At 37.9% G+C, this 13,106-nt stretch overlaps 1 protein-coding gene across 1 annotated transcript; it reads left to right on the top strand.

Annotated features, from left to right (window-relative positions):
* The first annotated feature begins 321 nt into the window (after positions 1–321).
* On the top strand, positions 322–7,904 carry LOC105396060 (putative ATP-dependent RNA helicase TDRD12). The gene is made up of 3 exons (XM_011568043.3): positions 322–747; positions 1,711–2,444; positions 2,558–7,904. The coding sequence occupies exons 1-3, from the start codon at positions 461–463 to the stop codon at positions 7,111–7,113; spliced, it is 5,577 nt and encodes a 1,858-aa protein (XP_011566345.3). The 5' UTR covers positions 322–460; the 3' UTR covers positions 7,114–7,904.
* Positions 7,905–13,106: the final 5,202 nt, after the last annotated feature.

The raw sequence follows: 13,106 nt of genomic DNA on the forward strand, positions 1-13,106 counted from the left end.
CCTAGGGCTGGCTCTTACCTCGCACAAAGGCTAAGCATCGCTATACAGCGGGGTAACGCGGCCAGCGTCTTGGGTACCCTACCCGACAGTGGCAGCGATCTGGCCAGCATTTTCTTTTTAGTTTAATTTTAATTTTATATTAGTTATTTAGATTGTATTGTGTACATAGAAATATAAAGTAAACTTACACCTTACACTAATAAAAAAAAAAAAAAAAAATACGCGCTAGGAACATAATATTTCTATAACGCTATATTCGATAATAACCGGTTTTCTTCATCATCGTTCATTCATTTTTCCGAATGAATTGAATGAAAGTTGACGTCTTCGTTTCCGGTTGAGTAGTGGGTACCGGCTTGTTTTTTTTCCTTCAAGCAAGCAAACAAAACAGAAATTGTTGATATCTTATTACAGGCAGAAAATGTGTTTTCTCTGGTGAAACTCCTACAAGATCAACACCATGGGATCCGAGCGCTACCGGGTAGAAGTGCTGCACTATCTCAACCCGCACCTGATTTGGGTGGAAGTGGTAAAACCTCCTGACTCACGACAAAGTTGTTCAGATTTCCATTTTGAACAAATTGGAGTGTATGGCATCCTGCCGCTGCAGTATACGATAGACATCGTTGAGGTCTCGCTCAAGCCGATGAAGAGCGATGAGTGGCAGCCCACCATTCGGGAAACGATGCGCCAGGTCATAGAAGAGGCAGACGAAGTGTGGTTCAGTGTGGTTCACATCGATAGAAGGTATAGTTTTAGTTACACTTTAAATTCTTATTAGCGTGTTGGTAAGGAACACTAGAGCGGGACTACGGCTTATCGCTGTGTGATATATCGCTCAAGTTGTGTTTATGCTGAGTTGCAGAAAGGAACTTAACATTATGTCTGTCTGTTTCTGTCCATATACTTTCAAGGCAAGGCAGCTACAAATAAAAGGTCGACATTAGCTTTAAGACCCTTTCTGCAACTCTGCATCAGAAGAGACTCATGTCCTGATGTGAATTATTAATAGGCTTGGTGTGCCTCCCTTACTGAACTGAACTGAACACAATATACAGTAAAACTATAAAGTACTGAAAAGGGAAGTGGATCATAACTAATTGATAAAGACTGTATTTAATCAATCTATCCTATTTATCAAAGGGCAAATCTGTTAAAAAGCCATTATCAACTGGTATTTTATTTTAAAAATGTATGTAAAAGTAAGTGGCTTTTTGTGAATGAGTGGTTACCCCCTTCAGCATTCCACATTCAGCATTTACGGTAGTTCCGTGATCTCACCATGTCGCACTTAAATCTGTTGGCAGCGCATGGTACTGTGTATAATATGTAATAATTTATATTTATTAAATAAACAAAGTTAAAAAAGTTAAAAACTGACAATGATAAAAAGTCTTAGCAAAATCACGCTCTTTATTGTCAGGACTTTATAGTTCATCTGTAATTCATTTACATGCAATCATGTGCAGCAGCTGAAGATCATGACTTTGGCCTAAACATAGTGATGGCTATAATAGTTATTTTTTAAACAACTTTGAAAAAAGGAGGTTCTCAATTCGTCTGTATGTATTTCCACCAATATCTCCACCATTTATGAACCAATTATTAAAATGTATAAATAAACCTTCCCTGAGAATCTATACTAAGTACCTACTGTCTTGGCCATTGCTGGAAATTGTTATTTAAGTGTCATATCCTTTATTGTTACAGGAACTCAATTTTCGACACCAACATCCATAAATATGGAGAGATTGTCATAAAGACTAAAAGCGGGGAATACAGGGACCTATCAACCATTCTGACCAGCACAAACTTTGCCTACGCTGATGAGTGTGCCTTCTTAAATGAGCTGTCCAATTTCAAACTGAAGACCACATTGAGCGACTCTGAAGTGCAAAAGGTTATAAGGCAATTGGAAAAGAGCTACACAAAGAAAAAACACCCCAAAAACCATTGGGAGAAGTCGGTCAAAAGCCACACTTCAGTCTTCCAAATGCAACAGAATTTCGAAGCTTCCCTCACACAAACTAACATCCAGCACCACAATAAGCTCTCAAAGCTTGTCAATGATAGCATTGAAGAAGTAATTGAAAAAAAGAGAGGTGACTTCAAATTGTGTAAAGATATTGATGAAGTGTCCATAGGAAGGACAAAAGAGCCTTCTAAAGAATTGACAAATAAACAAAAGCTGTCTATTGTGGCTAAACGACTGAACTTGATGAAAAGAGGTGCTGCTAATAATAGTGTAACTGACACAGCTGCACAGTACCGTCATGAAGGCGATGATGATTTTGATGACCTAGATGAACCAGCCAATAGACCTCAGAGTAAAAGAGTAGATTTTGAGAAAAAACACGGTGAATTGGCTAGAAAAGAAGTAAATGATAAATCTTTTGAGGAGTACCCTCCTGTTGATTATGGAGTCCCGAAGATGCCTAAGAAATGTAAATATATTTGTTTTTTACCATTACCATTACTTAATTGTATTTTTTAATGATCGTAAATAATTATTCTTACTTGTTAACTATACTAACTTATATTGACACACAATTTTCAGCGAGAAAAACGAAGCCTTCGCCAAAGAAGATCATCAGTTATGACGAAAAAACCGAGAGGCTAATTGCTTTTGGTCCCCCGGAATTCGACAAAAACAAATTGTGCCCAATAGCAGTTCCCAAGGACACTATGATGAATAAAGCAACTGAAGATCAAGACAAAGATGAGGAAGGTGCAGCTGAAATAGGTACAACTCGGGATGGCCTGGCAGGTTTGGACTCAGAAGTCAACTTCCCTATAAACCATGCTAAATATAAATCATATGGTAATAGCAATTTGAGCAACAATGTTGTAAATAAAAATGTAGAACCTGTTTTAACGGTACCTTTACAAGTACCTGTTAATGATGAAACATTAAACAAAAGTAATTCTGACGCTGATTGCTCTTCAGTGTCTTCTGATAGTGTATTTAATAAAAAATCTACTAAAGTCATGTCCTCTGCCTTGATGAAAAAACTTATGTTGCATAAAAAAGTTCAGTCAAGCGATGACAAGTCAACCAATGGCGATGATTCAGACAATGAAACTACATTATCATGTATAGTTCAAAGACTCAAATTAGACGAACCAGCTCAGACACCCATCGAAAATGTTACAACGCGTGCGTCAAACGTAATTTCTGAGCCAAATCACGTTAATCCATTCAAAAACACAGATCCAAGCATTTCGAGATTCGTCGATAAATTAGTGAGTCCAGTGCTCATGGTTCACTCTAAGCAGAACCATCGTATACAACCTGATTACGAGCTGCGGGACCTACCTTTCAGTCCGGCTATCTTTTCCGTTCTATCTGAAATGTCTATCAAACGCCCCATGATGCTGCAGACCGTGACTTGGAAAACCATTCTAAAAGGTTTCTCTCTTTTTATGGTCAGTCCTAAGGATAGTGGAAAGACTATGGGATACACCCCGGCTGTGTGCAGACTGGTGGCTGATTACGACCCTTCAGATGTGCCTGACAGCCTCGGCCCTATATGCATTATTGTCTGCGCCACCGCATTGTCTGTGGTGGAGGTGGAACGACAATGCAGAAGATTTTTGGGCCAGAACAAGAAGGTTATAAGTTGCTACGCCGGTGTAGACGAACGTCACGTGACCACATCACTCCTGAATGGATGCGATATATTCATTTGCACTCCATCGGCGCTTGTTCGCCGCCTCAATATGGCTGATTTCGGTGTTGACCTTCGAAGGCTTGCAACTTTCGTTTTTGAGGACTGCGAACGGCTGAACGAAGTTTTCACAAACGAAATCAAGTTCTTCCTGATTAAAATTAAGGAGATGCTCAAAAATCGCGCTAACAAAGTGCTTAAAGTGCAATTCATTTTGGCGTCAAGAATCTGGTGTGAGTTTATGGAGTTGCTGGCTAAAAAAGCTGCGAAACCCGTGATATGTATTGGCTCATTCCAAGAGTGTGTGCTCTATTCCAAGACTAATATGTCCGTGAGCTTCGTTATGAAGGAAAATAAGCTGGAATATGCTCTGGAGTTTGTGAAAAGTATTGACACATCCAAAAGAACTGTGATTGTTTGTCGCTTCGACGAAGAAGTCCAAGCCGTTGCTGATATGCTGAGGAAACACAAGTACCACTTGTTTTCCGCTGACAGTACAATGACAGTTGAGGATCTGTCGAGTTTGTGCTACAAATGGGCCGAATATGAGGAGGCGGTCATGGGTCCCATCTTAGTCTGCTGTGACGGAAATTTGACCCATTTGAACATCACTGATGCACATTTCCTCCTGCACTACTCACTGCCGAGTCTATTCTCGATGTTTTCGCGACGTTTCGCAGTCCTCATAGACCATTATCCGTCAATGTTCAAAGAAACCACCGAATGTGTCAAGGTCAAGATGCTTCTGGAAGATACCAACGTGGAACAGTTGCCCAAAATCTTGCATTTCATCAAACGATGCTCAAACGAAGTACCGGAATCTTTGGATGCCATTTGCAAAGAGGTTTTGTCGGAAAGGGACAAATTTAAAGCCACTAATTTGGTGCCATTCTGTGACAACACACTGGCATTGGGTGAGTGTCCGGACTTCTGGAATTGTCAAGAGAGACATGCGTTGTTCGTAGAGCATGACAAGCCAGCTGATTGGGTTCCTAAAACTGGCGTTATAACCTTCAGCATACTCTATTACCACACCGCAGTGGCATATTCAGCGAGGTTAATAGCTACTACAGTCAATGGCCGCACAGAAGAATACCCCAGAACTTACGTCAATCTGTCTCTAAAGATGGGAATGTACTTCAGCATAGAAAGCAACAGGCAGCTCCACGGTATACCACAAGTAGGCGACATTTGCGCTGTGGCGCAGAAAATAAACTTCTTCGAAAGATGCCAAGTTGTCAAGGTGCTGAGTAGATACGAAAAGAACAATAACCCCAAATTCGTTCTTGTCAGGCTGATGGACGAAGAAAGATTCTGCAAAGCGCGAGACATTGATCTCTTTTATCTACCTGACAACTTCAGGCAAGTCAACACCCACGTTGTCCATGTCAAACTTGCAAACATCCAACCGAAGGATAAAGATATCACGTTCTCTTATCTGGCCAAAGACCAGTTGAGGAAACTCACTGAAAACCACCATGATATCTTCATGAGAGCTAATATTGTCCTGACGATTGGTAACACAGTCTTGGTGGAAAACCTCGAAGCTTGTCAAGATCTACCAGCAATGCGACAAGTTGTAGTTCGCTACAATTTCAAAGAAGAGCTCATGAAGGCTCATGCTATATCCAACCCGGATCACGTTCCCAAATTGCAAGAACTGTGCAAAAGAGATGGACTTGACACGAAACCTAATGTTGAAGAGCAACAAGTCACCACGGTCACTGCGAAGCATCAGTTTAACACCCGCTGGGCCCATCTAGAAAGCGATGATATAAACCTTGTTTATTTCGCATCTGCCGAGAATCCTGACAAATTTTTCGTAAGGCTTGAAAAGTTCGTTGATTGCCTGGAATTATTGACGAAAGATGTACAGAAGTATGTGAATTCACAGAAACACGAGCCTTTGTCGTCTGTGGAAGAAAACGACATAGTTTTGGCCAAATTCCCTGATGACTCCCTTTACTATCGAGCAAGGGTCGAGTCTGTCCTGATATCGGGCAAAGTAAGATGCTTTTTCGTAGATCATGGCGACTGGAGAGACGTGAGCACCAATGACTTAGTTCATATAACCGAGGATTTCGTTAATAGAATGCCATTCCAAGCGATTGAGTGCCGTTTGATTGGTATTAGGCCCGGAGGCGATCAATGGACCGAATTCAGTACTAATTGGTTCTGCGACCAATGCTTCGAAGGTTCCTCTGACCAGTTGAAAGAATTATACGTGAAATATTTCACAAAACAGAAGGCTGAATCTACGGGCGGCCATAAATATGGCGTGGCTGTTGTGGACACGACTACAGACCAAGATATTGTTATTAACAGGTTGATGGTCGACTTTAATCTGGCCCAAGAAGACGATGACGAAATAATCTATTTAAACGAGCTAGATTTCAAAAGAAAAGAGCAGCCTAAATCGGACTCTGATGATGATTTAGATATTGAACAGGAGGAAGAAGAGATAAACAGTCCGGTTCTCGCATCTGAAGTCAGTGAAGCAGAACCTGCCCCATCCCTAAAAGAAGTAGCTGAGCCAGAAATAGATAACCAAATAGTCGCAAAAAACAATCTAAAAACAGATGACAAAATAGTCGCAAGCAACAGTCTAAGCAATGTTTTTATGAAACAGCCAATTCGTTCTGTTCCTCTGGTCAGTTCGGATAACAGTGAAGACGAGTGGGATGTCCAAATGAGTCCCGCAGCGATCCAAGCTATGTTCAAAATGTGCACCAACAACGAACCACCGACAGAGACGAAAGTTGTGCACAAGAATATACCTGCTATACTGGCAGCCAAAAACATATCAGAAGGTTCAACATGCTCCTCACAAAACAGCGAGTATGAAATAGTTCCATCACCTCGAAAAATGCTTGAAGAATTGGACTCTGATGACTTGACGTCTCCTGAACATACGGAAGTAATGAAAAACACTCCATTACAAACACCGATTAAAGATGATTCATTTGTGCACATTGATCCATTGAAGAAACCAAAGCTGGTTTGGCGCCAGAATAAAACGCACATATCAATTAAGATTGAACTGATCGGAGTAGAGGAATATAAACTAGACATAAACAGCCGAAGTTTAAAATTTGAAACGACAATCCACGATACAGATTATGGCTTCGAAATTGACCTTTACGGGGGTGTAGATGTCGCTAAATCCTCACACGCATCAAAAGGCCTGTACATTTTCGTCAAGTTATCGAAATTGCTCAAGAAAACTTGGCTGTCGTTGACGAAAGATGGCGCTATCAAGAAATGGATAGTTTACGATCCTGACAGCATAGACGCATCGAGTGATGAAGATGATGAGATAACGATAAAGAAGGAAAGGGATAGAATAATAGAAAGCACCCATTATAGTGTATCTGATGATGACGATGAAGACGATAATTTAATCGATGACATGACGTTTAGACATCGGTACAGTAATAATGAGTAGGATAATGACGAGTAGAGATTGATTAAAGTTGAGTTTTATGTGCCTTTGAGTTCACTGATAATATAAAGTAAAATTAGGAATAGTTTAGTTCAGATAACAGTTCCTAAAACTACGTTTAGCTCTGTTTTAGAAATAATAGGTACAAAATTCCGCCTGCCTAGGTCTGATTATTCGTAACGATAACTTTGTAAGTTAAGAAAACTGTTATTGTTATATGTGTGATCTGATGATTACTTATGAAATATGTGTTTTAAGCTATTACGTATATTCTACTATAAGTACACAAAGTAAGTACAACAAGTAAGGATGTGTGGCCGATTTCAAGTAATTGTTTTTTGGGCGCTTCCGTGCTTTGGACGGCACGTTAAGCCGTGCGTGGTTGCTGTTTCAGCTGTAGTCGTTAAGCCTAGTCAGACGACTTCGGGCAGCTTGAAAACATCTGCCAGTTGTTGAAAACAGTTGCCCACCAACCCGACAACTCTATCAGGCTCTCAGCACACCCATTCTTGTGTTGGGTCCACCAACCCGCACTAGGCCAGCGTGGTGGACTAGGCCTAAAACCCTTCCTTCATTGGAAGGAGACCCGTGCCCCAGCAGTGGGTACGTGATGGGTTGTGATGACGTGGATGAGGTACCTATATTCTATTTTTCACTCGAATGGAACATTGTGTTTATATTCTAAACTGCCTTCCTAAGCTTGGACTATTTCTCCCCAGATGTGCACAGCGGTCATTACTATACTCACGTGCAAAGAAACAGTTCCACTTTCGAGATTCAGTCATTTTTTTTAAATAATTATGTAATAGGATATTTGAACAAAATATTAACGTTTTTATTATGCATTATTCTGATGCACCGTAAAATGTACAAAAATATTGCAAAAGGCGCCATTAAGTTAGTTTTTTTTTCGTTAAGGAGTAATTAGACTCAAATAAATGTCTTTGTCTTTTTATGTCTTTTGTCTTTAGGTGTTTTTCTCACTGGAACTTTTTCATTGCCCGTGAGTGTATTATAAAATTAACGTATTACATTAAATGTATCTGTCTATGGCAGCGTTGCTCCCAAAGGGCTGAACCGATTTTGTTTTTGTTTTTCTGGCGTCATACGTGATGTTATCCCGAGTGTTCTTAGAAATATTTTATCGAAATCGTTTCAGCCGTTCAAGATTTATGCCCCTTTCGGAGGTTTTTAACGTTATTTTAGTTTCTATTTTTTCGAACCACTTATCTATTATATTTTTTTTACTTGTTAAATATGCCTTTTCAGTTTTTTGTAAGAATTCACCATACAGGATGTTTCAAGAGTGATGTAGTCGTGACACAGACAGGGCCAATTTTTTTTTTTACGAATTTCCAAAAGTTTTGGAACAAAAGTTGTTTAGAATGAAGAGCTGAGCGGTTTTGACTTACAATACCACTTTTGCATCAGCCTGTATAATGTGAACTAAAAACAACACTTTTTTTTCGTTTTGTTGTTGCGATAAACAGCATTCCATTTTATATTTGTTATTTAATGTTGACGACCGAATGGCGCAGTGGTTAGTGACCCTGACTACTGAGCCGAAGGTCCCGGGTTCGATTCCCGGCTGGGGCAGATATTTGTTTAAAGACAAATATTTGTACTCGGGTCTTGGGTGTTGATATTTATATTTAATATGTATCTATCTATGTATTTGTGTAGATATATCAGCTGTCCGATACCCATAACACAGGCTCTGCCTAGCTTGGGGTCGGATGGCCGTGTGTGAAGATGTCCCCACATATTATTATTATTATTATTTCATAAGAATTCTACGTTTTTAGATTTTTTTATAAGAGATTTATAGTTTTTGTTATCTTATCTCCAAAGAAATAATGTCTCATGTTGTTTCATGTAAATTTAAGTTAGACATAAGTTAATATTGCCAATTAGTGCCGATTTTAGTGAGTAAAGAAATTAAGTTGATAGTGATAGTATTACCTTTATAATTTACGGTTAATATTATTAACTTCTTAAGTTGAACAAAGTACAAGACAAGTACAACTACAAATATTACAACATCCAAAGGTTGTTTGGAAGAGATTGATTTTCTGACACATTATGTGTTAGAAAAACAAAGTCTTGATTAAGTTCATCTGTGGGATAAAAATCATCCTGTCACTCTCATTGTCATCTCTTATCAAGACATTATGAAAAAGGTTTAAGTTTTTTAAAATATACGTTCATGTTTCAAAACTAAACTCTTTTTCTTTTTGACCTTTGCAAAACCTTTAGAATGCGAATTAACTTATGCTGTGGATATGTTTGTTAAATGAAAGACCAATATATGATTTTATGAATCACAGTAACATTATCGTATGTTTATTAATGACTAAGTGTTAATTACATTACAATTTTATTTAATACAATAATTTCAATACAATAAATGCTTTAACATTGATTAAATATAATAAATTAATAACTAATCTATGTATTTTACAGATTTATAACAATACTATCTGTGTTACAAAAATGGCGCCTTTTCTAACATAACACAGATGGTGTAGTGCGATAGTCCCTAAGCATATATAACAAGAACATTAAATAATAATAATACAATTCATGTTAAAGGACCATTTTTTTTATTGCTAACTCAGATTCTACAATATTCATCTACTATCAATTATGTAAAAAAAAATAGGTCCAAAGATTTAGTATTTTTACACATCAAGAAAACGACTAACATTAGGTTATCTTACACAATAGGTTCATTGCAACAATATATGTTTAGGTGCTAGAAGAGAATTGGAATAAATATAAATATGTACTTAATATAATTATGATTATTATCTTTGAAGCACATTTTCATTTCATACATTTATCGGAGCTGGCTACACCGCACCGAATATAACCTGACATATTTTTTCAATAATAATTACATACCTAAACATCTTCGGATAAAATATATTGAATAGAAAATGGCGGATAGTGGACTTATTTATGCCTGACTTCGGAAGCCAGCGAGCCAATAGTAGTTGCATCAGGTGGGAAGAGTGTTATGACGCTCCTCTTTATAGTTATATCGCTCCTCTTTATAGTTATATCCATATCCAGCATTAAATCACGACGGCTTTAGAAATTAGTCAAAAATTAAAATATATTCAAAATTCAAAATGGCGGCCATCGCAAACATACAGTGAAACTATAAAGTCCTGAAATTAATGTTTGAGGAACTAAAATTTTCAGGAGCCTGGCACCATTAGAAAAGAAACATAAAAGTCATAACAATTGTTTATGTCAATAGGCGGTTGGCTGTTTTTTGAATTTTCTTATTAATTATAAGGATAATCTAGATAAAAGCAACAATTTACGCTTGGTTGCAATTTGGAAGATGAAGGAAAAATATTTGTAGTCAAGCTAGTGAAGTTATTTATCGAGTTTTTATACAATGTTTAGCGGAACATCAAGCTGGACACATTTTGTCGAATTTTGAGGATGTTTACGCTCGTACAGCTTCTATGACCGGTATGCACAGATCACCCCCAATAGATTCCGCCTAATGCGACATTTGCACTGGACCGAACTCACCAAATTTAGAGGAAGGAAGGGTGTGCGGGGAACAAGAAAGCGGGCGTGTGATTGGCTAATTCAGAATCGCGCTAGAACGCATCCACGATCTAGTGATGCGACACCGAAATCACAGAGTTAGCAACTAATCGATAGATAGTCATAGCGAATCAATTCCAACGAAAGACCTGTGATTTTCCGAACTACAAATTTAAAGTCACAAAAATTATATAACAGTAAAGTAAGGTTAAATATTTTTTTTTTAAATTAGAAAATAAAAATGTTTTTCTTGAGAAAAATATTTATTTACATAATCTTAATAATCTATATAATAAAAATGAATTGCTGTTCGTTAGTCTCGCTAAAACTCGAGAACGGCTGAACCGATTTGGCTAATTTTGGTCTTGAAATATTCGTGGAAGTCCAGGGAAGGTTTAAAAGGTAAGAAAGGTAGGGTAGGGTAGGGTAGTGTAGTATAGGGTAGTGTAGGGTAGTGTAGGGTAGGGTAGGGTAGGGTAGGGTAGTAGGGTAGTAGGGTAGGGTAGTGTAGGGTAGTATAGGGTAGAGTAGGGTAGTGTAGGGTAGTGTAGTGTAGGGAAGTGTAGGGTAGTGTAGGGTAAGAGGCGGTATGAAGTTCGCCGGGTCAGCTAGTCTATATAATAAAAATGAATTGCTGTTCGTTAGTCTCGCTAAAACTCGAGAACGGCTGAACCGATTTGGCTAATTTTGGTCTTGAAATGTTCGTGGAACTCCAGGGAAGGTTTAAAAGGTAAGAAAGGTAGGGTAGGGTAGGATAGGGTAGTGTAGTGTAGTGTAGGGTAGGGTAGGGTAGTGTAGTGTAGGGTAGGGTAGTATAAGGTAGTGTAGTGTAGTTTACAATTTACAATTACAATTTAATATTTACAATTAACACTTTAATACTTACAATTTAATCAAAAACACACTTAAAAAACCATAACATTATGAGGGTACAAAGGTACGTATTAGAAGCTATTCTTGACTTACCTATTATAAGTAGATAAAATTTTACATAATTGAAAAAATAGGCTAAAATTATGATTACGATACATAATCATAGGCCGACGAAGTGGGCAGCAATAATCAGTACACGCGAAGAAATAGCATTACTATTGATTTTTAAAATGGATTAATTTGGTCACCAAAGGTCGCCACGATGTGCTGCATCTATCCATTTGCTTTTTCTTTCAGGGCATTGCGGAAACCTAAAACAAACGATTACAATAATGTTCCGCATTAATCTTGCACTTTAAAAATAAGAAAATTTGCCGTGTAAAATCCCAACATCATTTGTATGACGACCGAATGGCGTAGTGATTAGTGACCCTGACTACTGAGCCGAAGGTCCCGGGTTCGATTCCCGGCTGGGGCAGATATTTGTTTAAACACAGATATTTGTTCTCGGGTGTTGGGTGTTGATATTTATATTTAGTATCTATCTATCTATGTATTTGTGTAGATATATCAGCTGTCCGACACCCATAACACAGGTTCTACCTAGCTTGGGGTCGGATGGCCGTGTGTGAGATGTCCCCACATATTATTATTATTATTATTATGTATAAAAAACCCCCGACCCAATAAATATACTCTATAAACTAACAAGTAGTATTTTGAAGCTATAATTATTATTATTATCTTTAAATATGTTAAAATGATCGATAAAAACTTGAGCGCGGAACTCGGCGCTACACAACACTAATAGTATCGCGTGATTTTGATAAAAAAGGACAGGTAATTTCATTACCGCAGGTGAGAAAGAGACATTTTCAAAAGACATCAACGCATAGCGTAAGTTCTATTATTAATAAACCATTATATATTGACCTTTGCTTCACTAACATAATAAAATATTTTTTATGATTTCACTTACCGGTGGAAAGTAATTCCATCTTTTTGGAAGTTTGAAGTCTTAAAAGACTTCCCACACCACTTTACACCACAAAACGGCATTAAAATGTCATATGTTTTCGTTGGAAAAGATTTTTAACAGTTTATTATTCCACACTACGCGCGGGTCCGAATCTTGGTCAGAACTAAAGGAGCGCTGTCAAGCTTTGTTTCTTTATTATACTTATTGAGCTAATGCGTGGTGCGCGTCGCTTGCCTTGTAGGCGGAATCTATTGGGGGTGATCTGTGCCGGTATGTAACATTGTACAAATTGTAATAACTCATTTTTTATTAGTACCAACGCTTCATTTATCGATAAACCTAGGTTTAGAGCCCAAGTCGAACATTGTTTACATACCACTGATTGTAGGTTTCATCTGGTTTCAGTTGAGTCAAACCTTAACATTTTGATACTTGAAGATATATTTTTTTGTTTACTTACTAAATTCACATTGTGTGAATTTGGGGGGCATTGTGTAACTCAAAAAGATTTTTTTATTTTATTTTATAGTTATATCGGACCAGCGTGCCAAAGAGGGCAAAATATGGAATATTTCTA

The sequence above is a fragment of the Plutella xylostella genome, chromosome 2 (assembly GCF_932276165.1).
Source record: "Plutella xylostella chromosome 2, ilPluXylo3.1, whole genome shotgun sequence".
Classification (NCBI taxonomy): domain Eukaryota; kingdom Metazoa; phylum Arthropoda; class Insecta; order Lepidoptera; family Plutellidae; genus Plutella; species Plutella xylostella.